Source organism: Saccopteryx bilineata, chromosome 1 (genome assembly GCF_036850765.1).
Source record: "Saccopteryx bilineata isolate mSacBil1 chromosome 1, mSacBil1_pri_phased_curated, whole genome shotgun sequence".
Taxonomy (NCBI): Eukaryota; Metazoa; Chordata; class Mammalia; order Chiroptera; family Emballonuridae; genus Saccopteryx; species Saccopteryx bilineata.
The window spans coordinates 192,989,359-193,014,431 of NC_089490.1; the positions used below are offsets into that span (position 1 = coordinate 192,989,359).

The window sequence follows — 25,073 nt, forward strand, 5'->3', positions numbered from 1 at the left end:
TGGTGCCTAATTGCACCTGGAATGTCACAGTTCTCCTGGGGTAGAACTATCTCCATATTATTGGTGGATGAGCTTCAAGGAACATTGAATCAATTCTTCTTCCCTGGGTATTTGAGAAGCTGTTTGAAAAATTCTACCCTTTCTTCCAAACTTTGTAAAATTCTAGAAGAAGGAGAAAGTTCAATGAAATCACTATTAGATGATAACCTACAGGAGTATATCGGCCTTTCTCCCCTAATAGAAGCCCTTTCACAAATAGCAATTTATATGAAGGAGAAGTTTTTTGTTTGTTTGTTTTAATTTTCTTTTCAGGGCTACCAAATAGGGATATTTTGAATAGCTGCAACTAATCAAAACTGCAGAGGAAAGAGTTATTTTCTACTCTATGCTTTTTGAAAACAAGGTTGAAGAACAAGAGTACTGTCATATATGCTCAGGATAAGTCAGAAGCACAATACTATCAAGTAGGCATGTGTTATTTCTCCGGGAAAGATTGGCAAGATGCACATGAAATGATATTTGATGAGGATTCTGTCATAAGTGAAAAATACCATCCTCCATCAAAAGATTCCAAGCTCTTCAAAGACTTACCCAGAGAAAAACATTCTTTATGGATATATGTATTAATTTACAACCTATTTTAAATATTTCAGTAAGTTACTTGGAACTCTTTTATATTGATTAATTCTGTTCAAGCTCACTGTCAGAAATAAAAGGTTTTAAAAATATTTCTACTTTTTAAGCATTAGGAAAAATGTTGTCTGCATTAAGGTAATCAAAATCAGGTTCACTTTTGGGGGAGGTGATAGACTTATCAAACCCACAGAACTCACCTAGAACTAATGAAATTAGATTACCTTTAATTCTCACCCCAACTTTGAATAGTCTCTAATTCCTTTCTTTGCTCTTTTGGTATTTGCAAAAAGGTTTACTAAAGCCTGAATTGATATAATCATTGGCTCAGATTGTTAGAGATATCTAGGCCAGGTCGCTTCAGGGTTCTGAAGTCCTAGTTGCTGTGGTAGTTTTCCTAGTTTGCCTATAGGGTTTGGGGATCAGCAATTTGAAAGGGCTACAAACATGTAAAACAGTATTATCCATGGGGGCAGAATGTTCATTGGCATGACCCAGTACTAAATGCATTCATTATAGGCATTTCTATTCTACACAATTTGCCACACAGCACTGGTTTCTGGAGGAGGAAAAAGACAATGGCTTATAAAATGCCTTTGAATGCCTAAGAAGAAGGAGAGTTCATGCTGAGATGACTCTGCTTTCTTTTTTGGAAAGAACCTTCTTAGTGACTTTAGTTGAGCTATGCTGAGAGTTAGCAAAGTAGAAAAATCAGAAAATTACTTTTTAAATATGTTTCTGGGGGGCAAAATAGAGAGTGGGAGAAAATAAATGGTAAAAAGTGACAGCGAGATTATGGGAAATAGTAAATATACAAGTGGAGGAAGACAGCTGAGGAATAATGCAAGAGGTATAAAAAAAAAAAAAACCCAGCAAGAATACAGCCACAATGATAAACTTAAAAGGAATTGCAGAGTAGAAAGAACATCATAAATAATCATATTTTCAAATAAGAATACCATATCAGTTTCTGTGACCTGGATAGAGCCCAGCCTCCCCGATAGCTTGCTAGCATTTTGATGCGCACAAAATGCAATTTTCAGCTCAGGCAGTTTATTCTTTAATGTAAACAAGCTTTGGGTTTTTTAAAAAAATACATAGCTCAAAAGTGTTTTTCCTAAATAATACATACATTATATAAAAAATTGACTCGTGCAGTATTGAGTTTGTGTCCCCCAGTATTCATTGTGAAGACCCACTGTGTGTGTGTGTGTATGTATGTGTGTGTAGTACTTTTTGGTGAAAATTGGCATGCTAAAGCATGAAATGTCTTTTACCTAAGGTAAACAGGATTTTTTTTTTTTTGCTTGAAGTAAAAGACAAAGAAATATCCTAGCCAGTTTTGCCCAAACTCAGGGAAAGAAGTGATGTAAGGTAGAAAGAAGTATATGGTTCATTAGTTTGAAATCCTAAGGTGTTCTTTTAAACCTAGCTCATTATAAAAAGTAGAGAGTAAAAACATAACCTTTTTCTTGTCGTCAAAAGCTAAAGATGAGAGGAAAACAGAGAATGAAACATCCTCACTGGCTCTGTTCTTGAAAGCACAGCCCCAAGAAAATCCGCTTGGGCTCAGGGAAGGAGAAAGCCCCAAGTATTTACAGAGGGGGCGGGGGCAGGAGGCGGGCTGAGAAGCCTAATTAGAAGCAAGTTTTCAAATTTTATTAAATCCCTCCACCGACAAAATGCACTTAGTGGTATTTTAAGTTAAACCAGTACTTAAAGACTATGAAAAGCAAGATGATTACATGTTTGTGGAAGTAGAAAGGGCAATTAAGAAAACCAGAACAGTTTTAAATGCCGTATAAACACAGGCGACCAGAAGTTGATTTAAAGTTTTTTTTGTTTTGTTTTGTTTTTTCTTTTCCATCTGTAATTTCTCTCCCCTTTGTCGTGGCACGCTCAGAGGAAGTGAATGCGGGAGATGGCAGGGAGGAGGGAGCGGGGAGGGGAGGGAAGGGAGGCGCCGGAGGAGCTGCTTCCCACCCTCGGCTGGCTCCCGCGCCCCCAGCCCCCGCCTTCCTCCTGCGGGTCCTCCTCCGGGTCCTCCTCCCGCTCCCACCCTTCTCCGTCGCCCGCCCTCACTTTGGAGACTCCATCAGCTTTTGATTTGGAAGCACGCTGATTGGCTGGAAGCGGTTCAACACACGCCGGGCAAAAGCGCTTTGTCTGAGTTGAAGTGAAGTTGTACAGATTTTAGACCCGAGTCAGCAATCACGGGTGTTTAGTCTGCAGCCGCGCAGGGGAAGGGAGGAAGGATCGCGCGGGGAGGCTCCGCCGCAGACCCCGCCGGCTCCCTGCCCTGGATGGATGCCGGCGACACGCAGGGAGGACCGCGGAGGTGACACTCGCCTTCTGCCTGCAGAGCGGACCCACAGCCCGGCCGAGGCGAGGGCTGGACTCCATGCCGACGGCATCTGGAAGTCGCGACACGGTGTGTATAAAACAAAAGTTTGAGAGCTGTGAATTGCTGCTGTGTTATTAAGAGCCTCTTGCAAGTTTCAAGTACCAAAGGTAGCTTAGCTTTTAAGTTGCCAAAGGAAGTTGGGGGAAATTGCTTTGCCGTTGCGACACGCTTTTGTGAGAGGAGCCTCCTCAACGGACCGAGGTGCCAGATGAATGCTAAAATGCACTTTAGATTGGTTTTTGCCGCCCTGATGGTGTCTTTCGACTCTGGTGTGTTGGGCAAGAATTTGAAATACAGGATATATGAGGAGCAGAGGGTTGGATCAGTAATTGCAAGACTATCAGAGGACGTGGCTGATGTGTTAGTGAAGCTACCGTACCCTTCTACGGTGCGATTTCGAGCCATGCAGAGGGGCAATTCTCCTCTCCTGGTAGTCAATGAGGATAATGGGGAAATCAGCATAGGGGCGAAAATTGACCGGGAACAACTATGCCAGAAAAACTTGAACTGTTCCATTGAGTTTGATGTGATCACTCTACCCACGGAGCATCTGCAGCTCTTCCATATTGAAGTTGAAGTGCTGGATATTAATGACAATGCCCCCCAGTTTTCGAGATCTCTCATTCCTATCGAGATATCAGAGAGTGCAGCGGTTGGGACTCGTATCCCTCTGGACAGTGCCTTTGATCCAGATGTTGGGGAGAATTCCCTCCACACCTACTCTCTCTCTGCCAATGATTTTTTCAGTATTGAGGTCCGGACCAGGACTGATGGCGCCAAGTATGCAGAACTCATAGTGGTCAGAGAGCTGGATCGGGAGCTGAAGTCAAGCTATGAGCTCCAGCTCACTGCCTCAGACATGGGGGTGCCTCAGAGGTCTGGCTCCTCCATACTAAAAATAAGCATTTCTGACTCCAATGACAACAGCCCTGCTTTTGAGCAGCAGTCTTATATAATACAACTCTTAGAAAACTCTCCCGTTGGAACTTTGCTCCTAGACCTGAATGCCACTGATCCAGATGAGGGCGCCAATGGGAAAATTGTATATTCCTTCAGCAGTCATGTGTCTCCCAAAATTATAGAGACTTTTAAAATTGACTCAGAGAGAGGACATTTGACTCTTTTCAAGCAAGTGGATTATGAAATCACCAAATCTTATGAGATTGATGTCCAGGCTCAAGATTTGGGTCCTAATTCAATCCCAGCTCACTGCAAGATTATAATCAAGGTTGTGGATGTTAATGATAATAAACCTGAAATTAACATAAATCTCATGTCCCCTGGAAAAGAAGAAATATGTTATATTATTGAAGGGGATCCTGTTGATTCATTTGTTGCTTTGGTCAGGGTTCAGGACAAGGATTCTGGGCTGAATGGAGAAGTAGTTTGTAAACTCCGTGGACATGGTCACTTTAAACTTCAACAGAGTTATGAAAACAACTACATAATCTTGACGAATGCCACACTGGATAGAGAAAAGAGATCTGAATACAGTTTGACTGTAATTGCGGAGGACAAGGGGACACCGAGTCTCTCTACAATAAAACATTTTATTGTTCAAATCAGTGATATTAATGACAATCCACCTCGCTTTCAGAGAAGTCGATATGAATTAGCAATCTCAGAGAATAACTCGCCAGGGGCATTTATCACCACCGTTACAGCCACCGATCCTGATCTTGGAGAAAATGGGCAAGTTACATACACTATTTTGGAGAGTTTTATCCTGGGAAATTCCATAACTACATATGTGACCATTGACCCATCTAATGGAGGCATCTATGCTCTCAGAATCTTTGATCATGAAGAAGTGAGTCAGATAAGTTTTGTGGTCGAAGCAAGAGATGGAGGAAGTCCAAAGCAACTTGTAAGCAATACCACAGTTGTGCTCACCATCATTGATGAAAATGACAACGTCCCTGTTGTCATAGGGCCTGCATTGCGCAATAATACTGCAGAAATCTCCATCCCCAAAGGGGCTGAAAGTGGCTTTCATGTCACCAGAATAAGAGCAATTGACAGAGACTCTGGTGTGAACGCTGAACTCAGCTGTTCCATAGTAGCAGGTAATGAGGAGAATATCTTTCTAATTGATCCACGGTCATGTGACATCCATACCAATGTGAGCATGGACTCTGTTCCCTACACAGAATGGGAGCTCTCAGTTATCATCCAGGACAAGGGCAATCCGCAGCTGCATACCAAAATCCTTCTGAAGTGTATGATCTTTGAATATGGAGAGTCAGTGACAAGTACAGCAATGACCTCAGTAAGCCAGGAATCTCTGGATGTCTCCATGATTATAATTATTTCCTTAGGAGCAATTTGTGCAGTCTTGTTGGTTATTATGGTGCTGTTTGCAACTAGGTGTAACCGAGAAAAAAAAGACACAAGATCTTACAACTGCAGGGTCGCAGAATCAACCTACCAGCACCACCCAAAAAGACCCTCTAGGCAGATTCACAAAGGGGACATTACGTTGGTGCCTACCATAAATGGCACTCTACCCATCAGGTCCCATCACAGGTCGTCTCCATCTTCATCTCCTACCTTAGAAAGAGGACAGATGGGCAGCCGGCAGAGTCACAACAGTCACCAGTCCCTCAACAGTTTGGTGACAATCTCATCAAACCATGTGCCAGAAAATTTCTCATTAGAGCTCACCCATGCCACTCCAGCAGTTGAGGTAAGATCATACATTGCACCAATTCACTGACTAAGTAGCTGTTAGTGTTCAGAAGTTGTGTGTTAGTTTTGAAGTGTTTCTGTTAAGAAGTAACAATACTAACAATATGCAAACTAAATAGGATGCAAATTACTTTATGTATACTTAGCAAGTATACACATCTGGGCATACTGTTCTAAGTTTTTCTTAAAGAATTTACTTGCATGTACTATGTATAATATTGAAAAATAAATGTGAAGCTCACAAAAGACTATCTGATTAGAATTCCTGTACTTCCAAATTTAAGATACTGGAAGCCAAAAATAAGGGCTTGCTATATTGTCATAAGTTTGGTCTCTACTAAAAAAGGGGAAAAATAGCCCCAAAAAACAAACATCAACAGAAAACCCCAAACCCTGAGGTTTCCAGAATCCTATCTCAATGCATGTTTTATTGATTCAGCTTTAGAAAAATTTCTGACATTATTTTAGCTTACATCTCTTAGAATGTTGTACTTTAGAGCATTTCCTATGTATTTTTATAACTGATCGCTTTAAATTGAACTCTAAAATAAAGGAAATCCACCTGTTATTTATGAAGAAGTCAATTTTCAAAAAGAAAATCAGTTCCATTCGATCAGTCACATCTCTCTGGGGTTGTATTCAGTTATTTCTGGTGGATAGCTGCATAGTCTGCCCCAGTTCAGCACCTGTCACTCTTTACGAGAGAGATAGAGAGAGAGAGAGAGAGAGAGAGAAGATGCTCATTGTTTTTCCTTGCTGAAAGCTCATGAATATTGGGGCGTTTGTTTCCAGGAATCAGTTCTGTCTATTTGGTTTCCAGCAGGTCTCCCAGCTTCTTTCAATGCTTCACCAGGGGCAGTATCAGCCAAGGCCAAGTTTTCGAGGAAACAAGTATTCTAGGAGCTATAGGTATGGATTATCCTTGTGTTGCTTATTAAATCTCTAAAAAGATGGATGTTAAAGAATAAGAATTATACATTTCTTAATTTATCTTTCTAGATATGCCCTTCAAGACATGGACAAATTTAGCTTGAAAGACAGTGGCCGTGGAGACAGTGAAGCAGGAGACAGTGATTATGATTTAGGGCGAGATTCTCCAATAGACAGGCTGCTGGGGGAAGGATTCAGTGACCTGTTTCTCACGGATGGAAGAATCCCAGCAGGTAAGGGGGCAGTGACAGATAAATCCTTATTTTCAGGTCTATTACACCTGCCAAGAGAACTGTTTCTCCCCCGCTTCTATTCTCTGTGTCCTCTGCACTCAAGTCTCTATAACCTGCCCACTATGAACAAGGAACATAGACTGAAACCCATTAAAGTTATTTTCTTAAAAGTCCTGTTAAGCAGTTGGTAGAGGAGGAGTAAGCATGAGAGCTTAATGAGACAAGAAGAAAGGAGTGGGCGGAAGAGGATAGAACACCACACTACGTCCCTGCTCTGCCCACCCTATCCAGTGCTCTTGAGCAACTCTGTGTAAAATTACTGGGTGGCTGTTTTCATTCAGACAGCCTGTTTGGTCCATGGTGGTGAACTGGGCTATAATTTAGTGGACACATTTCCTGTGATGGGAACCAACTCACTGAATCAGAGATTAAAATATACTAGGGAATGGTATACTTTAGTCACTAAAAATAGGAGAGAGAAGACATCTCTGTTGGTGGTAAGCATAGACCGTTTCTGGCCACCTTTCATTTTATGTCTGCACTAAAATGGAAGAGAAACAGGGGTCTGAGAGAGGAATTTCTAAGTGCACAGCTGGATGGGGAGGATCCTAGTAAGTTAGGGGCCACTTTCACCCTTAGAATCCTTCTCGCTAACGGTGCAGTAGAAACTCTCTGAACCGGTGGGTAAAGACTGAGTGCATCATTGAGGCTACCCTATGACTCAAGACTGTCATATTCAATCAACTCTAAGGAACATGTAAATGTTCCTTTGGCTACTTATGTTTCTAAATTCTACTGAATGTTGATCTAGTGACTGCCATTTGGTAAATGAAAGGCAGAGGAATACTGGATTACCCATCTGAGTTCCATCAAACGTCTCTTTTCTAAATACACATCAGTAAGAGGGTTTTGGAAGTAGACATGAGTGAGCTTCAGAGGACCACAAAAATTCAGGCAAAATCAGTCAATACAAACTCCAGCTCTCATAGCCAGGCGGTTTGTACATAGTGGAGGCAAGATTTGAACCAATCCCCATCCTCTTGAATACTAATCTTAAGAGTAATATGACATAACAGGTTTTTGCATTTTTTAAGAAAAATAGATTGAGAAGCATATTTATTCTTACATTTTAAATCTTACTGCCCTCCATGAAAGTACTCAATGCTGCTTATTTAATTATTATGATATGAATAGATACCGCATTTCCAGCAGAAATAGTGAATGGAAAGGACTTCTAGTTCCATGAAAGGCTACGATGTACATGAGATTCCATGTTTGCACACTCACCTGTGGTGTCTTTGTTTTGGTGTTTTTCTTTTTAACTCATAGATTTCCTTGACCAATATAAAGAGAAAACTCTGAAAATCTACTGGGATATATATGATTTCAGACAACTTGCTGAAAGAGGAATCAGTTTTGCTATATTAACCTATGAAATGGAGGTGTGTGTGTGTGTGTGTGTGTGTGTGTGTGTGTGAGAGAGAGAGAGAGAGAGAGAGAGAGAGAGAGAGAGAGAGAGAGAAATGGCTGAATTCTTTAGTTTCTGACACTACAGAACTCTACTTTTGAATACTTATCCCTAATTTTGAATAATCTGATTTCCCAAATTATACTATTTCATAAAACTGAAAACTATTTTAATCATCATAAGGCCAGTATTTCATTGTGTGTTATTTTTTAGATCATATCAAGTCAATTCATAGATATTTTAATTTAGGAGCATAGTGCAAAAGTGAATGACTACCCCACTTACATAGCCTTGCCATTCGTGGGCCTAAATGCTGTCTCCATTCCTTTTAAATTCTGAAATTATAAAATTCTAATAGCTGATTGTGGTCTAACTTAAAAACAACTATCAAGACTTCTCTTTCACTCTTCCTTGTGTATTCAAAGTTACCAACACCAGATAGTCATGGCAAGAGAGTTATCTAATGCTTGAGTTAAAGAACTAAAATTAAAGTTAATGTTAAAGAATACAGACATTGGGAAATGGTGAATAGATACAAAGTCTAGATATTAGTGAGTCCTGTTTAGTGAGTGACTGCAGACCTAAGTTATACTTCTTTTCAAAGTTAGAGGCTCATTTTAATTTATTTTATCATTAATAACACCACTTAATATATAGACAGACTTTAGGAAAGAATTCCATGTTTATACAATCATACTTAATCCAGGTGTGTAGGGGAGAGCTGTATTGTTGGTGGCTTTGTGGGACAACTGATTGTGTTACAGCAGATACATTACTGCCTAAATTCCCTGCCTTCCTGTGGGGATATCACCAATGATCCATAAAATATTGTAAGCTTTCCTCATGTTTGGGTATCATAGAAATAAATGTGCATATTGAGTATCTATACAAAGATAACCATCCTTTAATTATGATCATCATTCTGATGACACTTCACCAATTTTCTGTTTATTCACCATGGCAGCTTCTGCCAGCACATTAGGGTATAAAACTTGTGCTTTGTAAACTTATATTCCCAGGAAATATCCCACATAGAAAAAAACGAAGTCCACATCTGTATGCCATTAACAACAGAAACCAGTGTAGTTTTCGAAAGCATGGATATTTTTAGGGCTTCAGTGTCTTATTCCAACTGTTTTTCTGCAATAAACTGTGATCAAATATAGATTAGGTTATGTTGCATTGCCTGCCAACAGGGTCATTTCTGGTCATTCATTCTTCTAATTCCCACAGACATATCCTGCATTCTGAGCAGGAAAATCAGCATACATTTTTGTCTGTTCGCCCGTGTTTGTCAACATACTTTCTTCTTTACTCATTCAACTTTGAACTATATTACTACCCATCTCCCTGCAAAATCTTTCATTCGGAGTTCTCTTCGTTTTCATAGCTGGTATCCTGGTTCTGACTTGTGTCCTGTGGCTGGTTTCCGTTTAAGCATGCGACCTGATATCCTCTCTCTAGTAACCCCTCTCTTTACTAAATCTTTCATAGAGTTCAAATAACTTTTTCACAACATTTTAATTTACCTTTTTTTTTTGGTTCAAGATTAATAATTGACTTTTGTTGTCCAGTAACACCTGATGAAACCTACTTATCTTGGCATTCTAAGGCTAGTGAAGTCTACTGCTAGCTTATTAACTCTCATTTTTGGCTTTTTTTTGTGTCTTTTTCAATGGGTGGGACCATCTCCTCCTAGAGCACACTGATCCTTCGCTCATGCACTTTTCTACCTAAATAAACTGGCATCTCTTCCTATTGTCTGTCTAAGTCCTGTTCATCTCTCAATTTCTGTTTTAGATTTCCCTTTAAAAATTCAGCCTCCGTGTCCACTTTTTTTTTTCCTTTTCTTGACATGCTCTCAGCATCGTATAGTTTGGCACTCTAACTGGGCCTTTAGGGCCTCATTTGCTACCCTAGACTCAGAACTCAATCTGAAAGCATGTAGGGAAGGGCGTTACCATTGCACTTCATCTGTGAGAGGCCCCCAGCACATCACTGATTGATCACTCATTAACTAATGGGCCGGTAGAAGTTAGGCACCTTTATTTTTTTATTTGATACTTGCTCCCTGGCTCCCTATAAGGGTCATACAATGCAGTGACAAAGTTGATAGTGAGGACCTGTGAAAGAAGTTCTCTTCTCCGCTCAGAACTACCCCCCCACCCCCACCCCAGGGGAAACTAAACCACCTGGCAGAGCTTTCAAGGAGGGACAGAGAGAGACACTTGCACCACTTACAGCCAGTCCTATTCTTTGGACATGGTATGGAACCTCTGTGGCACTGAATTACATGCACACTGAAAATGTTTCAAACAGTTGAGTCTCCAGAGAGAGTTGACAATGTCGGTGAAACCGAGGGACGACCTCGTCAGCATCCCTGCCTTCCAGCTACATTAGTTTTTGCCATCCTTCTCTCCATGGGTCTTTCTGTGTCAAGTTTTCATATTTTCTGAATTTTTAAATTCCAAAAGTTGTATGTTAAATGATTATTTTAGAATGAAAGCCCCATTTGTTTATTGTGAGGTTGTAAAATATCATTCCCTGCTATGAAAAACAATCCCTGTGACCAAAAACACTTTTGAACATGAACTCTCATTTTAATCACCCAGATTGTGTTTTTTGTTTATATGTTCATTTAGCTTTGGGTCTCTAGAAATTTCATCATGTTCAGAATTCTTAGAAGCTTATGTTATATATATTTTCTCCCTTTTGTCATTAAACATTAAAATGAAACAAAGTTGTTCAAACCATGAAGTCCTTCCCCAGAGTTAAAGGCCAGAAAATAAATAAAGGGATTATCAGGTCTGCTCCTCTTCCTTGTAACAGGATGTGAATAGGACAATATAGACAGGTCTCCTTTCCATTTACAGGGACCTGGGGAACTAAGAAATAAATCCATTACCACTCTGGTAGTCATCTCACTGCTTAGAAAACCTCATGGCTATGAAGGCATTCCAGTTACTTTCATCTTCTTTTGGTTTTGTTCACATTAATTGATAAACAATAGTTGATAAGTATCTCCGAGTTGTAATAATGCATTAAGTGAGTGCATCTAAACATGCTTTTATTCTTAAATCATCCTTTCTCACTTCAACTCAACCTTTCTTCACAGCAAAATCACACAAGGATTCTCGATGTTCACCCTCTTTCTTTGCCCCTCAGGGGTTCCTATGGAATCAGCATTCCTGCTCTCTCTGCATTTTCTCTTCTTCCTTTGTATTTTTAGCTTTTCTAGAAATCAGACCTTATTTCTCACTCACAATACTTGCTCTCATTCTTCTGCATAAATATCCAGAAGTAGGACTGCTGGATAACATGAAAGGCTTATTTTTAATTTTTTGACGACCTTCCATACTGTTTTTCCATAGTGGTGGCTGAAACATTTTTGCATTTCTAACACAAAGTACAAGGATTCTGTTTCTGCTGATCCTCACCAACCCTTCTTATTTTCTGTTTTCTTATAACAGCCACCCTGACAGGTTTGAGGTTATGTCTCATTGTAGTTTAAATTGCATCCCATGATAATTAGAAAATAGTAGTGAAGGCTACTATTTCCTCAATATTTCTTTAAAATTTTTTATTTTTATTTTATTTATTCATTTTTAGAGAGGGGAGAGAGAGAGACAGAGAAGGAGAGAGAGGAGAGACAGAGAGAGAGAGAGAGAGAGAGAGAGAGAGAGAAGGGGGAGGAGCTGGAAGCATCAACCTCCATATGTGCCTTGACCAGGCAAGCCCAGGGTTTTGAACCGGCGACCTCAGCATTTCCAGGTTGACGCTTTATCTACTGCGCCACCACAGGTCAGGCTATTTCCTCAATATTTAAGGGTGGCTAATATCAATCCAGTTTTTACTCAAATCTAAGATAATTACTTTATATTTTCTGCTTCCTTTCATTTGCTCTAAAATGACAATTGTGATGATAGAGAGACCTAATTGTCATTGAAAGAGATGGGTGAATACACATCTCTGCATTTTCTGGTTGCTATGTAGTTTAGTTATTGCATTTTCCAAATTTAGAGATTTTGTCCTCTTTATTTTTCTGCTTTTCTCATATCATCTACTATTTCTGTGAGTGTGGCCACTTGCATTCCAATAGGGCATCATAACAACTGAAAGAACATACCGATGGGTTTTTCATATTCTCCACCTTTTGATGACTTTCCCATCTATGTGAATTTCAAACCTTTAAAAGACTTCTTAACAGAGTAACTACAGGTGCTTGAGGATAATTTGCACTGCTATTTTAAATAAGTCAATAAATAACCTAGAATATCTTTAAGATTAATAAGTATAATGACCTGATAACTTATTACATTCTCAATGCTTCCATTAAACATAAATAGGTCAGAGAGACCTCACTCTCTAGAGAGTTGCTGAAAGCTCTTATTACTCAAGGGTTATCTGGTAGCCTTATAAAGTTGTGGGTTTCACCTTACAGCTGTGGTGTTTCTTAGAATTTACCTTCAGCCAATGTTCCATCGCCCACACCTTAACTCTTTTTTCAGTCATTCTCATGTATAAGTTTTCAACCCATTTTCTCATTACTTTAGTAGCAGAAATGATTTTCCTGGGAAGTATGAGTCATAACCCTCCTTTCCTTAGCTGATGAACAAGAAAAAAAAAATATGTAGGCCGGGTCCATAAAACATTCCAATCACAGTCATCATCGTAGTTCCTCTCATGTGTAAGATAACGGGTTAGTATCAGGGTAGACCTGTTTCATGCTCTTTCTTAAAACGTTGAGTACCCTTCCCCATCCTCCTGAGCCCTGCTGAGTTATAATGACAACCCCGTTGTTCCCCCTGCGCGCAGCCATGAGGCTGTGCACCGAGGAGTGCAGGGTCCTGGGCCACTCGGACCAGTGCTGGATGCCGCCGCTGCCCTCGCCATCCTCCGACTACCGCAGCAACGTGTTCATTCCGGGGGAGGAGTTCCCTGCACAGCCCCAGCAGCAGCACCCGCACCCGGGCCTGGACGATGACCCCCAACCTGCCGACTCCGGGGAGAAGAAGAAGAGTTTCTCCACCTTCGGGAAGGACTCCCCCAGCGAGGAGGACCCTGGCGACAAAAGCACGTCCTCGCTGCTGTCGGAAATGAGCAGCGTGTTCCAGCGTCTCCTGCCTCCTTCCCTGGACACCTACTCTGAGGCCGGCGAGGTGGACCGGTCCAACTCGCTGGAACGCCGCAAGGGACCCGCACCAGCCAAGACAGGGGGCTACCCGCAGGGTGTGGCCGCCTGGGCGGCCAGCACACACTTCCAAAACCCTGCCCCCAACGCCGGACCGCCCCTGGGCACGCACTCCAGCGTGCAGCCATCCTCCAAGTGGCTGCCGGCCATGGAGGAGATCCCGGAGAATTATGAAGAAGACGACTTTGACAATGTGCTCAATCACCTCAACGATGGGAAACACGAACTCATGGATGCCAGCGAGCTAGTGGCTGAGATTAACAAGCTGCTCCAAGATGTCCGCCAGAGCTAGGAGATGGCAGCCAAGCATATTTTGTCTGGTTTGTTGGCTTTTTCCATGCCTATGGAAATAGAGGACAGAGGAAACCCTGAAAGAACTGGCATTGCCAAATATTTGCATTTATCATAAATGTGTCTGTGTATACTGAATATTAAATACTGTATTTTCGTATGTACACGATGCAAGTGTGATTATTTTAATCTGTATTTTAAAAATACATTTGTACCTTATATTTATGTGTAATTTAACAGACAAATTTTATTTTTTTACTCCCATGACGACCAACATGTCTTTCCTAATCACGTAGAAAGTAGCCACTGTTCAATTCTGATATGCTATTCAATCATATAGTATAAAGGCACTGCTTAGATTAGTTATGTTGGGGAAGAAATTGTTATGCCATAAGAACAACCCCACTAAAGCATTATAGAATTCTTCTATTAAGGGATCCACCTTTTCTTTCAATACTTTTTTTTTTTAATTTTTAATTAAGCATCAATAAAAATGTTAAACTATTTTATTATTGCTATGATTATTTTTTAACTGTTCTCTGCTAGTTCTGTTGGTTTAACTTTTACAACAAAATGAAAACGTGAGGTGAAATTTCATTTCAGAACTGGGCAGTCTCTTTCACAATGAATGATGAAAACAGGGCTAGAGTCAATTTTCCCTACCTTCCAGGCCCCTGCTATTCCAGGAGGAGATCACACTGGCCTGCTCTTAAGAGTATTTCACCTAAAGTGTTATTGTCTATTTCTAATCAAGGTAAACAATGAATTTCATTCCATTCTTGTAACAGATGAGCTCCAAGAAAATGGAAATCTGTCCTTGAAATGGATAGCAGTATGTATTCTAACAGCATGGAGTATTAATGGACAAAGACAATGATGTCAATATCCCTCCTGGGGTAGTAAATATAATCGATTTATCCTGAAACTGTTCTATTTGAATCTTTCCCTTTCCTCTCACAATACTTGAACATTTTTATCTTTACATTTTTTTTTGCTATATTCACTTTTAGCTTTTGTCTCCAGTGCATGATTTCATATTTTTTGTTTTTATATTTAGTGTTAGAACATTTATAAAATTACATTTTTGCTATTGCAATTCTGTTTTATTTGTTGTATGACAAATGACAAATTATTTATTGTGCTGTTATCTCTGTGTGGAATGCTTTGGTAAAAGAGATCGTTATTATGACTGTTCTCATTTATGACCAAGCTTCAATTAATGTTATTTCTATGAATACACTATCTTGATTGTACTCTGCGGAAAATATTACTATCAATGAAAATAAAAGAAAAAGTAAAGCTATAAAACTGTCCATACATCTGAGTTCTGTTCCTATGTATACGTTCAAAAGCTTTGCATGAAGTATATCCTTTGTGAAAAGATAATTCAGTGTTAGGTGTCAGAGGAGAGAGGGAGCATTCCACTGGCTTGGAAAACAAGAACAACACAAAAAGAAGGAATTTGAGACCTGTAATGGAAATAAAAAAATTCTACAATTTTTCCAGTAGATTCAACAATTTAAATGCATGTGAAGTATAAAGAAAGTAAAAAAATCAAATAGTAATTGTTAGACCCTTTAAAAAAAAACAAAAAAAGAAACAAACCTGTCTCAGAACATTTTGTATTAACTTGTGTCAGAAAAAACAATGTTTCTGCATGAAAGAAAATTTCCTTTACCCGCTAAATTCTTTCATCTGGTCTAACAATTAAATCTATGTGAGGTCGATTAACAGGAGAAAAATGACCAAACTTAATTATGTGTGCATGGGAAGCCAATATACCTGATAGGTTCAGAGACAGAAAGGGAAAATGAGGCATATATGACAGTCTGAGCTACAGATGAGGTTAGGCGCCTTGGGGTTTCAGAGGGTCATTGCAGGACAATAAGAAAATAGATGTTCTAGAATTAGTAGTTTGCCCTGCCGTAGAGATGAGGCCAAAATTAGGTTATATCTGATAATCTCGTAGTATGGGAAAGGCCCTTAACTCAAATTCTTCAAGGTAGTTGGGGCTGAGGGAAATGGAAGTTTCTCTTGGGCACACAGGGTCCCAGCTGCATTTAGCAGAAAATAATACACCTACCACAGAGGCACATCTTGGGGTGATTCATTCTGAACTTCTCCATTTCCAAGAGGTGAAAATATTACCCTTCTTGTAAGGATAGTAAGATAATGATCCTTATCTTACTAGTAGGGGATTGAAATACTAGAAAAGTAGAATAACCGTTAACTCAGATAGTTTAATTCTCAAGTGACTATCAACCACATCAAATAGATGTGTTATGTCTTCCAAAAAGCACATTTTTCCTTTCTAAAAGGGATTGCAATTTTAAGTAAAATTTCAGGTTATTTTTCAATAGCTCACACACACAAATGCTAACTACATTTAAAGACATTCTGCTTTTCAAATTCACTCTTTTACCACATATCATTAAGAAAAAGACTCATAATTTTATGAGTTCTTAAAGTGCCAACAGTAATTTAGGAAGCAAAGCTGTAAATCAATGTTTATGTGAAGCACATAAAATGCAACACTATTTCAACACAAAAACTGTTTGTACAGTAAGCACTCCATGTCTCAAACTTCCTGTTTCTCCATCCTTCTTCACTTTTTTTCATTGTTTTCCATGCCTCTAGGTCAAGGGATGTTAGTGCAAGGTTTCGGCTTTTCGTCCCTGTCCCTTTCACAGGTGATATCATTTCAGTGAAAGCTGGAATGAGTGCTGTCATATCACCCTAACCTCTCTTCAAGTTTACCTCTTCCCTTCTTTACTAGTAGTTTACGCTCTTCCTCACATCAAAACAATCAAGAAGCACTTAAATCAAAGAGATTCTTTTCTCCGTTATTATTTCTTAATCCCTTTGGCTTCATTTGATTCCTTTTAATGGTCTTCAATGAAAATCATTTATTAAGGGAATCATCTTCTAAAAACATAATTCAACACCAAATCAGTTGCTTAGCAAATCTTCCTTTTAAATATTTATTTATAGGATGATTAAAATTGGCTTTCTTCAAATTCTTACAAGTTGTTAACATTGTTATTCTTTTATCTTGTCTTTCTTTCTTGGTATTTAGCAGATGGGGCTTATAACTTTGTTAATCGTGTAAATTCTTCTACCTCCTGTCACAGATGTGCTTGATTCACCACTCACCAATAGATAACTATTAACACAAAAGATGGTGAATTATTGTCCTGTTGGAGTCACTGAAAAAGTCTCATGGGCGCAAATCAGCTTTGCTTCTTCATTTCATTCTTTTGATACCAACTAATGACAGAAACTATTCAAACTGAGTATAAATTTTTAACACATTGTTATAGTAAACATAAAATCAAATTAATATAAAATGTAAAAAGGAAACAAAGAGTGATTTAGGTGTAACCAGTTTACACACTTTTGAGATAACTCCATATGTTTTAACTGTGTACCAATACCATGCATGAAGTAAGGTGATTATTGATATTTTATGTAAAAGCCCACTGCTATTTAAGGCCAAATTATCACGGTGTAACAGGTTGACTCCCTTTTCTGATCACTCCATCTGTCAACCTAATTAAGCCTATGTGTGACTTATGTTTGAAGTGTGATAATGTGATGACGTGATGACTGACCAAACCAGATATAAGTAGCTGGGGTAAAGATCACATTAGTCGCCTGAGACTCCAACACAGACTCCACATTGCCCACCATGATCATTTAGCAACAGCCGTGAAGCATTCTGCCTCTCCAAACAGGTTCATCGGGCCTGCCAAAGCGAGGACCTAGGCTTAGCTGGCTGTTCGTCTTCACCGTGAGTGATTCAAGTCTACATTATTTAGTTTTCTATGAGTGTCTTTGCTTATTCAGGCGACTCTTAACTGACTTCATTTTACTTTGTGAACTACGTAACAAACCCAGCTATAATTTAATTATAACCACCTAGTTTGTCATGGCACACATTAAAATTAAAGTATTTGTGAATCTATTTTAAATGTAGTTGTATGAGTGAAAAAAATCTATTACCTGACACAGCAACTTTCAATCTTGCATGGACTCATAGAACTGACCCAAGACAATTAAGGTGATTTGCCAAACTATTGAAAGACTTCAATGTGTCTGTTCCAATTCAATATATCTGGAATTGGCTCTGTCATGTCACAGTATCAAAGATGAGATACATAATGAACTCTGAATTGGTAATAAATATAGCCATAGAGCCTGACCAGGCAGTGGTGCAGTGGATAGAGTGTTGGAATGAGATGCAGAAGAATCAGGTTCAAGACCCCCAAGGCCGCTGACTTGAGTCAGGGCTCATCAGCTTGAGTGCGGGGTCGTTGGTTTGAGCATGGGATTATAGACATGACCCCACGGTCGCTGACTTGAGCCCAGAGATTGCTGGCTTGAAGCCCAAGGTTGCTGGCTTGAGCAAGGGGTCACTTGCTCTGCTGAAGCCCCCCCCCCCAAGTCAAGGCATATATGAGCAATCAATGAACAACTCAGGTGCTACAACAAAGAACTGATGCTTCTCATCTCTCTCCCTTCCTATCTGTCTGTTCCTGTCTGTCCCTCTCTCTGTCTCTGTCACACACACACAAATATATATATAGCCATATAAAATTAAATTGAAATCATACAAAAGCCTTAACATTTAATATTGAGTTTTAAAAGCAATAAAAACAGTGTAAGCATTTTAAAAGAAAAAGCAGATTGAGTTCCTTAATTGCAGGTGAAATTTACAAAAATAAAACTATCTTGTTTGTCTAGGCTGTCTTTATATTGTGAAAGTATAAGATGCCATACTGATTGTAATTATTTATATATTAGAATGTGACTGTCAATGATAGGAATAATTCTCTACATAAAGTTTTAATTTAATAAGTAAAGCTATTTGGGCCACTGAATTATTTATCTCACTAAGTAGTTCATAGAATAAATAAGTCACTTTTTAAAATAATTGAATGATATCTAAAGGGCTACATTGCAATTATAAAAATATTATTGCCCAAATTGTGCCTTTATTCTTCATGTGTGTAACTGGGCTCATAGTGAACTATGCACACACTGTAGACCAGAAATAATAGGAGCTGTGATATAACCTAAACCAAAAAAAAAGGACGCAGTATAATAGATTCAAATATTTGTGTATATATGTCTCATAAATTTATATTTTTATTATGCTATAGCTTATACAACTTGTGGAGTTGTTAAACGAATTATATGGAGAGCTGGCATTGCACAAATTGCTACCAAATTTTACATACTTCCTGACTTTTAAAATTACAATACTGCATTCTACCCTGCTACTTTAAAATAATAGTTTTCTATTTCCTTTTATGACTCTGCAAGTTGCTCCTAACTCTTGTTTGCTTTTCCAGCTTTTATCTCTTCAATTTATTTATTTTATATACTCCTCCCTGATCATTTATTTATCTGACTGTCCACATTTTATAGCAATCTTCTCCAAATTTTTGCATGTTTTTAGTACTTTATATAACTGCCTAGATTTTATAATTTTTGGACATACTTCTTTATTCTTAGTACAACAGGGATCATATTTTTGAGATATGTAGCTAATCCTTTTTCAATCTCAATAATCCTTGCTCCTCTAATTCACTAGTTTAATGAAGGGGTAAATTTATACAGTTCAGAATAAAGGGGCTCTTTTTCTGTTGTTGTTCTGTGTTTTAAATTAAAAAGTTTTTGAGTGCATAAGGAGACACCAGAGTAGAAAACTAGACTTATTGAGGGAAGAAATTGTTTTTTTTTCCCCTAAATAAATGCAATTCTAAGTTAATGTATTAAGGATTGGGATGGGTTGGAAAAGGTGAGGTTAAAATTTTACTATAAGCCAAAATGAAGTGCAAGAAAATGAATATTAAGTAAGAAAGGACAGTTGATACAGAAAAGAAAGATAACTTAGATAATTGTTAAGAGCATAAAGCACAAGAGGTGAATAAATTGGGAAGGGTAAAATATAAGATGTCAGTGTCTTCGTTTTTCCCACTTCTGATGATCTTTAGAAGAAGCTGTGGGAATAAGCTATAATTTGGTGGAAGCTGTTATCTCCTTTCTTTCCTTGACTCTCCCTGCCAAGGAGTGTGGACATACAAGGAAGTAGCACCCAGGGGTGTGTGTCTTTGGACAGCATCTCACCTCCTAATTGCCATTGGATAGACTGTAGAAGATTCAGACTTTTTTCAGGGACCAAATGGGGAGGGGCTGTTATTATAAAATATGTTCCATTTCTGAGTGCTTTTCTCTAAATAAAGACAGACTTTCTAAAAAAGTTCCAAGTACATTCTTGTTTCATTAAAAGGTACATTCTGCTGCTTAAAATAGCTAACCACAAAATATTCTAGACAGAGGAAGCATGGACTTATTCTTTGGAAGGTGATCTTTGTGTTAGAGTTTTAGGTTCTAAATAATCTATACACTTTCAGTAAATCTTGTTACATGCGATGTAACACATTAAAAAATGCAATTATGAATTTTTTTTTTTTATAATTTTATTTTTTTAATGGGGTGACATCAATAAATCAGGATACATATATTCAAACATAACAAGTCCAGGTTATCTTGTCGTTCAATTATGTTGCATACCCACCACCCAGAGTCAGATTGTCCTCTGTCACCTTCTATCTTGTTGTCTTTGTGCCCCTCCCCACCCCCTATCCCTCTCCCATTCCCCCCTCCCCCCCGTAACCACCATACTCTTGTCAATGTCTCTTAGTTTCAGTATTATGTCCCACCTACGTATGGAATAATACAGTTCCTGGTTTTTTCTGATTTACTTATTTTGCTTCGTATCATGTTATCAAGATCCCACAATTTTGCTGTAAATGTTCCGATGTCATCATTTCTTATGGCTGAGTAGTATTCCATAGTGTATATGTGCCACATCTTCTTTATCCAGTCATCTATTGATGGGCTTTTTGGTTGTTTCCATGTCCTGGCCACTGTGAACAATGCTGCAATAAATATGGGGCTGCATGTGTCTTTACGTATCAATGTTTCTGAGTTTTGGGGATATATACCCAGTAGAGGGATTGCTGGGTCATAAGGTAGTTCTATTTGCAGTTTTTTGAGGAACCACCATACTTTCTTCCATAATGGTTGTACTACTTTACATTCCCACCAACAGTGGATGAGGGTTCCTTTTTCTCCACAGCCTCTCCAACATTTGCTATTACCTGACTTGCTAATAACAGCTAATCGAACAGGTGTGAGGTGGTATCTCATTGCCGTTTTGATTTGCATTTCTCTAATAGCTAAAGAAGATGAGCATCTTTTCATATATCTGTTGGCCATTTGTATTTCTTCCTGGGAGAAGTGTCTGTTCATATCCTCTTCCCATTTTTTTATTGGATTGTTTGTTTGTTTGTTGTTGAGTTTTATGAGTTCTTTGTATATTTTGGATATTAGGCCCTTATCTGAGCTGTTGTTTGAAAATATCATTTCCCATTTAGTTGGCTTTCTGTTTATTTTGTTATCAGTTTCTCTTGCTGAGCAAAAACTTCTTAGTCTGATGTAGTCCCATTCATTAATTTTTGCCTTCACTTCTCTTGCCATTGGAGTCAAATTCATAAAATGCTCTTTAAAACCCAGGTCCATGAGTTGAGTACCTATGTCTTCTTCTATGTACTTAATTGTTTCAGGTCTTATGTTTAGATCTTTGATCCATTTTGAGTTAATTTTTGTACAGGGAGAGAGACTGTAGTCCAGTTTCATTCTTTTGCATGTGGCTTTCCAGTTTTCCCAGCACCATTTATTGAAGAGGCTTTCTTTTCTCCATTGTGTGTTGTTGGCCCCTTTATCAAAAATTATTTGACTATATATATGTGGTTTTATTTCTTGACTTTCTATTCTGTTCCATTGGTCTGAGTGTCTATTTTTCTGCCAATACCATGCTGTTTTGATTGTCGTGGCCCTATAATAGAGTTTGAAGTCAGGTATTGTTATGCTCCCAGCTTCATTCTTTTTCTTTAGGATTGCTTTGGCTATTCGGGGTTTTTTATAGTTCCATATAAATCTGATGATTTTTTGCTCTATTTCTTTAAAAAACGTCATTGGAAGTTTGATGGGAATTGCATTAAATTTGTATATTGCTTTGGGTAATATAGCCATCTTGATTATATTTATTCTTCCTAGCCAAGAACAAGGTATATTCTTCCATCTCATTATATCTTTTTCAATTTCCCTTAACAATGGTTTATAGTTTTCATTATATAAGTCCTTTACATTCTTTGTTATGTTTATTCCTAAGTATTTTATTTTTTTTGTTGCAATCGTGAAGGGGATTATTCTTTTGAGTTCCTTCTCAGTTGTTTCATTGTTGGCATATAGAAAGGCTATTGACTTCTGTATGTTAATTTTGTATCCTGCGACCTTACTGTATTGGCTTATTGTTTCTAGTAGTCTTTTTGTGGATTCTTTGGGGTTTTCGATGTATAGGATCATATCATCTGCAAAAAGTGATACCTTTACTTCTTCTTTTCCGATATGGATGCCTTTTATTTCTTTGTCTTGTCTGATTGCTGTGGCGAGAACCTCTAGTACCACATTAAATAAGAGTGGAGAGAGTGGACAACCCTGTCTTGTTCCTGATTTAAGGGGGAAAGCCTTCAGTTTAGTGCCATTTAATATGATGTTAGCTGATGGTTTATCATATATGGCCTTTATCATGTTGAGATATTTTCCTTCTATACCCATTTTGTTGAGAGTCTTAAACATAAAATTGTGTTGTATTTTATCGAAAGCCTTTTCTGCATCTATTGATAAGATCATGTGGTTTTTGTTCTTTGTTTTGTTGATATGGTGTATTACATTAACCGTTTTACGTATGTTGAACCATCCTTGAGATTCTGGGATGAATCCCACTTGATCATGATGTATTATTTTTTTAATATGTTGTTGTATTCGACTTGCTAGTATTTTGTTTAGTATTTTAGCATCTGTATTCATTAGAGATATTGGTCTGTAGTTTTCTTTTTTTGTGCCATCCTTGCCTGGTTTTGGTATGAGGGTTATGTTGGCCTCATAAAATGTGTTTGGAAGTATTGCTTCTTCTTCAATTTTTTGGAAGACTTTGAGTAGAATAGGAACCAAGTCTTCTTTGAATGTTTGATAAAATTCGCTGGTATAGCCGTCAGGGCCTGGACTTTTATTTTTGGGGAGGTTTTTAATGGTTTTTTTCTATTTCTTCTCTACTGATAGGTCTGTTTAGGCTTTCTGCTTCTTCTTGACTCAGTCTAGGAAGGTTGTATTTTTCTAGGAATTTATCCATTTCTTCTAGGTTGTTGAATTTAGTGGCATAAAGTTTTTCATAGTATTCTACAATAATTCTTTGTATATCTACAGTGTCCGTGGTGATTTCTCCTCTTTCATTTTGGATTTTGTTTATATGAGTTCTTTCTCTTTTTTCCTTGGTAAGTTTTGCCAAGGGTTGGTCAATTTTGTTGATCTTTTCAAAGAACCAGCTCCTTGTTCTATTAATTTTTTCTATAGTTTTTCTGTTCTCTAATTCATTTATTTCTGCTCTGATTTTTATTATCTCCTTTCTTCGGCTGGTTTTGGGTTGTCTTTGTTCTTCTTTTTCTAGTTCCTTAAGGTGGGAAGTTAAGTGGTTCACTTGGGCTCTCTCTTGTTTGTTCATATATGCCTGAAGCGATATGAACTTCCCTCTTATCACTGCTTTTGCTGCATCCCATAGATTCTGATATGTCGTATTGTCATTTTCATTAGTCTGTATATATCTTTTGATCTCTGCACTTATTTCTTCTTTGACCCATTCATTTTTTAAAAGTATGTTGTTTAGTTTCCACATTTTTGTGGGATTTTTTTCCTCTTTTTTGCAGTTGAATTCTAGTTTCAAGGCTTTATGATCAGAAAATATGCTTGGTACAACTTCAATTTTTCTGAATTTGCTGATGTTGTTTTTGTGGCCCAACATATGGTCAATTCTGGAGAATGATCCATGTACACTGGAGAAAAATGTATACTCAGTCACTTTGGGATGAAATGTCCTGTAGATGTCTATCATATCCAGGTGCTCTAGTGTTTTATTTAAGGCCACTATGTCTTTGTTGATTCTCTGTTTGGATGACCGATCTAGAGCCGTCAGCGGTGTATTGAGGTCTCCAAGTATGATTGTATTTTTGTCAGTTTTTGTTTTAAGATCAATAAGTAGCTGTCTTATATATTTTGGTGCTCCTTGGTTTGGTGCATATATATTAAGAATTGTTATGTCTTCTTGATTCAGTGTCCCCTTAGCCATTATGAAATGGCCATTTTTGTCTCTGAGTACTTTTCCTGTCTTGTAGTCAGCATTATCTGATATGAGTATTGCTACACCTGCTTTTTTTTGGATGTTATTTGCTTGGAGTATTGTTTTCCAGCCTTTCACTTTGAATTTGTTTTTATCCTTGTTACTTAGATGAGTTTCCTGTAGGCAGCATACAGTTGGATTTTCTTTTTTAATCCATTCTGCTACTCTGTGCCTTTTTATTGGTGAGTTTAATCCGTTTACATTTAGTGTAATTATTGATACTTGTGAGTTCCCTATTGCCATTTTATATCTTGCTTTCTGTTAGTTTTGTGTCTTGTTTGATCCTTCTCTTTCGTTTTTCTATCTTTTGTTTTTATTTGGTTGTATTCCATACATCTTTCCTCTGTTGCTATCTTTTTTATCTCATGTGCTTCTGTGGTGGTTTTTTCAATGGTGGTTACCTTTGAGTAATGAAAAGGGTCCCTACCCTGTTCATTGTAGCGAACTATTTTGTGAGTACTTTTGCACTCCCTCGTCCTTTGCTACTGTTAATCTGCATCTTCTCCCCCTCTTTCTTTTTGTTGTTGTCACAGTTTAAATTTGGTTTTATTGTGTTCTTCTTGGAGCTTTTACTTGTGGCTCTGTTTTTTTTTGTTCTTTGTATCTGATTGGAGAACCCCCTTTAGTAATTCCTGGAGTGGGGGTTTTCTGATGATAAATTCCCTCATCTTTTCTGTATCTGTGAATGTTTTTATTTCTCCTTCGTATTTGAAGGATAGCTTTGATGGGTATAGTATTCGTGGCTGAAAGTTCCTCTCTTTCAGGACTTTAAATATTGGGGTCCACTCTCTTCTAGCTTGTAGAGTTTCTGCTGAGAAATCTGATGATAATCTAATGGGCCTTCCTTTATATGTTGTATTCTTCTTTTCCCTGGCTGCCTTGAGAATTTTTTCTTTGCTGTTGGTTTGTGTCAATTTCATTATGATATGCCT

General features: G+C 38.2%; 1 protein-coding gene across 2 annotated transcripts; it reads left to right on the forward strand.

Moving 5' to 3' along the window:
• Positions 1-2,765: 2,765 nt before the first annotated feature.
• On the forward strand, positions 2,766-15,125 carry PCDH18 (protocadherin 18). 2 transcript variants are annotated; one of them, XM_066233162.1, is made up of 4 exons: positions 2,766-5,723; positions 6,546-6,634; positions 6,725-6,888; positions 13,172-15,125. In XM_066233162.1, the coding sequence occupies exons 1-4, from the start codon at positions 3,246-3,248 to the stop codon at positions 13,837-13,839; spliced, it is 3,399 nt and encodes a 1,132-aa protein (XP_066089259.1). In that variant the 5' UTR covers positions 2,766-3,245; the 3' UTR covers positions 13,840-15,125. The 2 variants fall into 2 exon arrangements, with proteins under 2 accessions (XP_066089259.1, XP_066089269.1); XM_066233172.1 differs by having other exon boundaries at positions 6,549-6,634.
• The last annotated feature ends 9,948 nt before the right edge of the window (positions 15,126-25,073 follow it).

Bases quoted from the DNA above. Each gene is read 5' to 3' on its own strand.
- PCDH18 (XM_066233162.1), top strand. From the start codon at position 3,246: ATGAATGCTAAAATGCACTTTAGATTGGTTTTTGCCGCCCTGATGGTG. The intron at 5,724-6,545 runs GTAAGATCATAC...TTTGGTTTCCAG, and splicing joins ATGCCACTCCAGCAGTTGAG to CAGGTCTCCCAGCTTCTTTC. The intron at 6,889-13,171 runs GTAAGGGGGCAG...CCCTGCGCGCAG, and splicing joins GGATGGAAGAATCCCAGCAG to CCATGAGGCTGTGCACCGAG.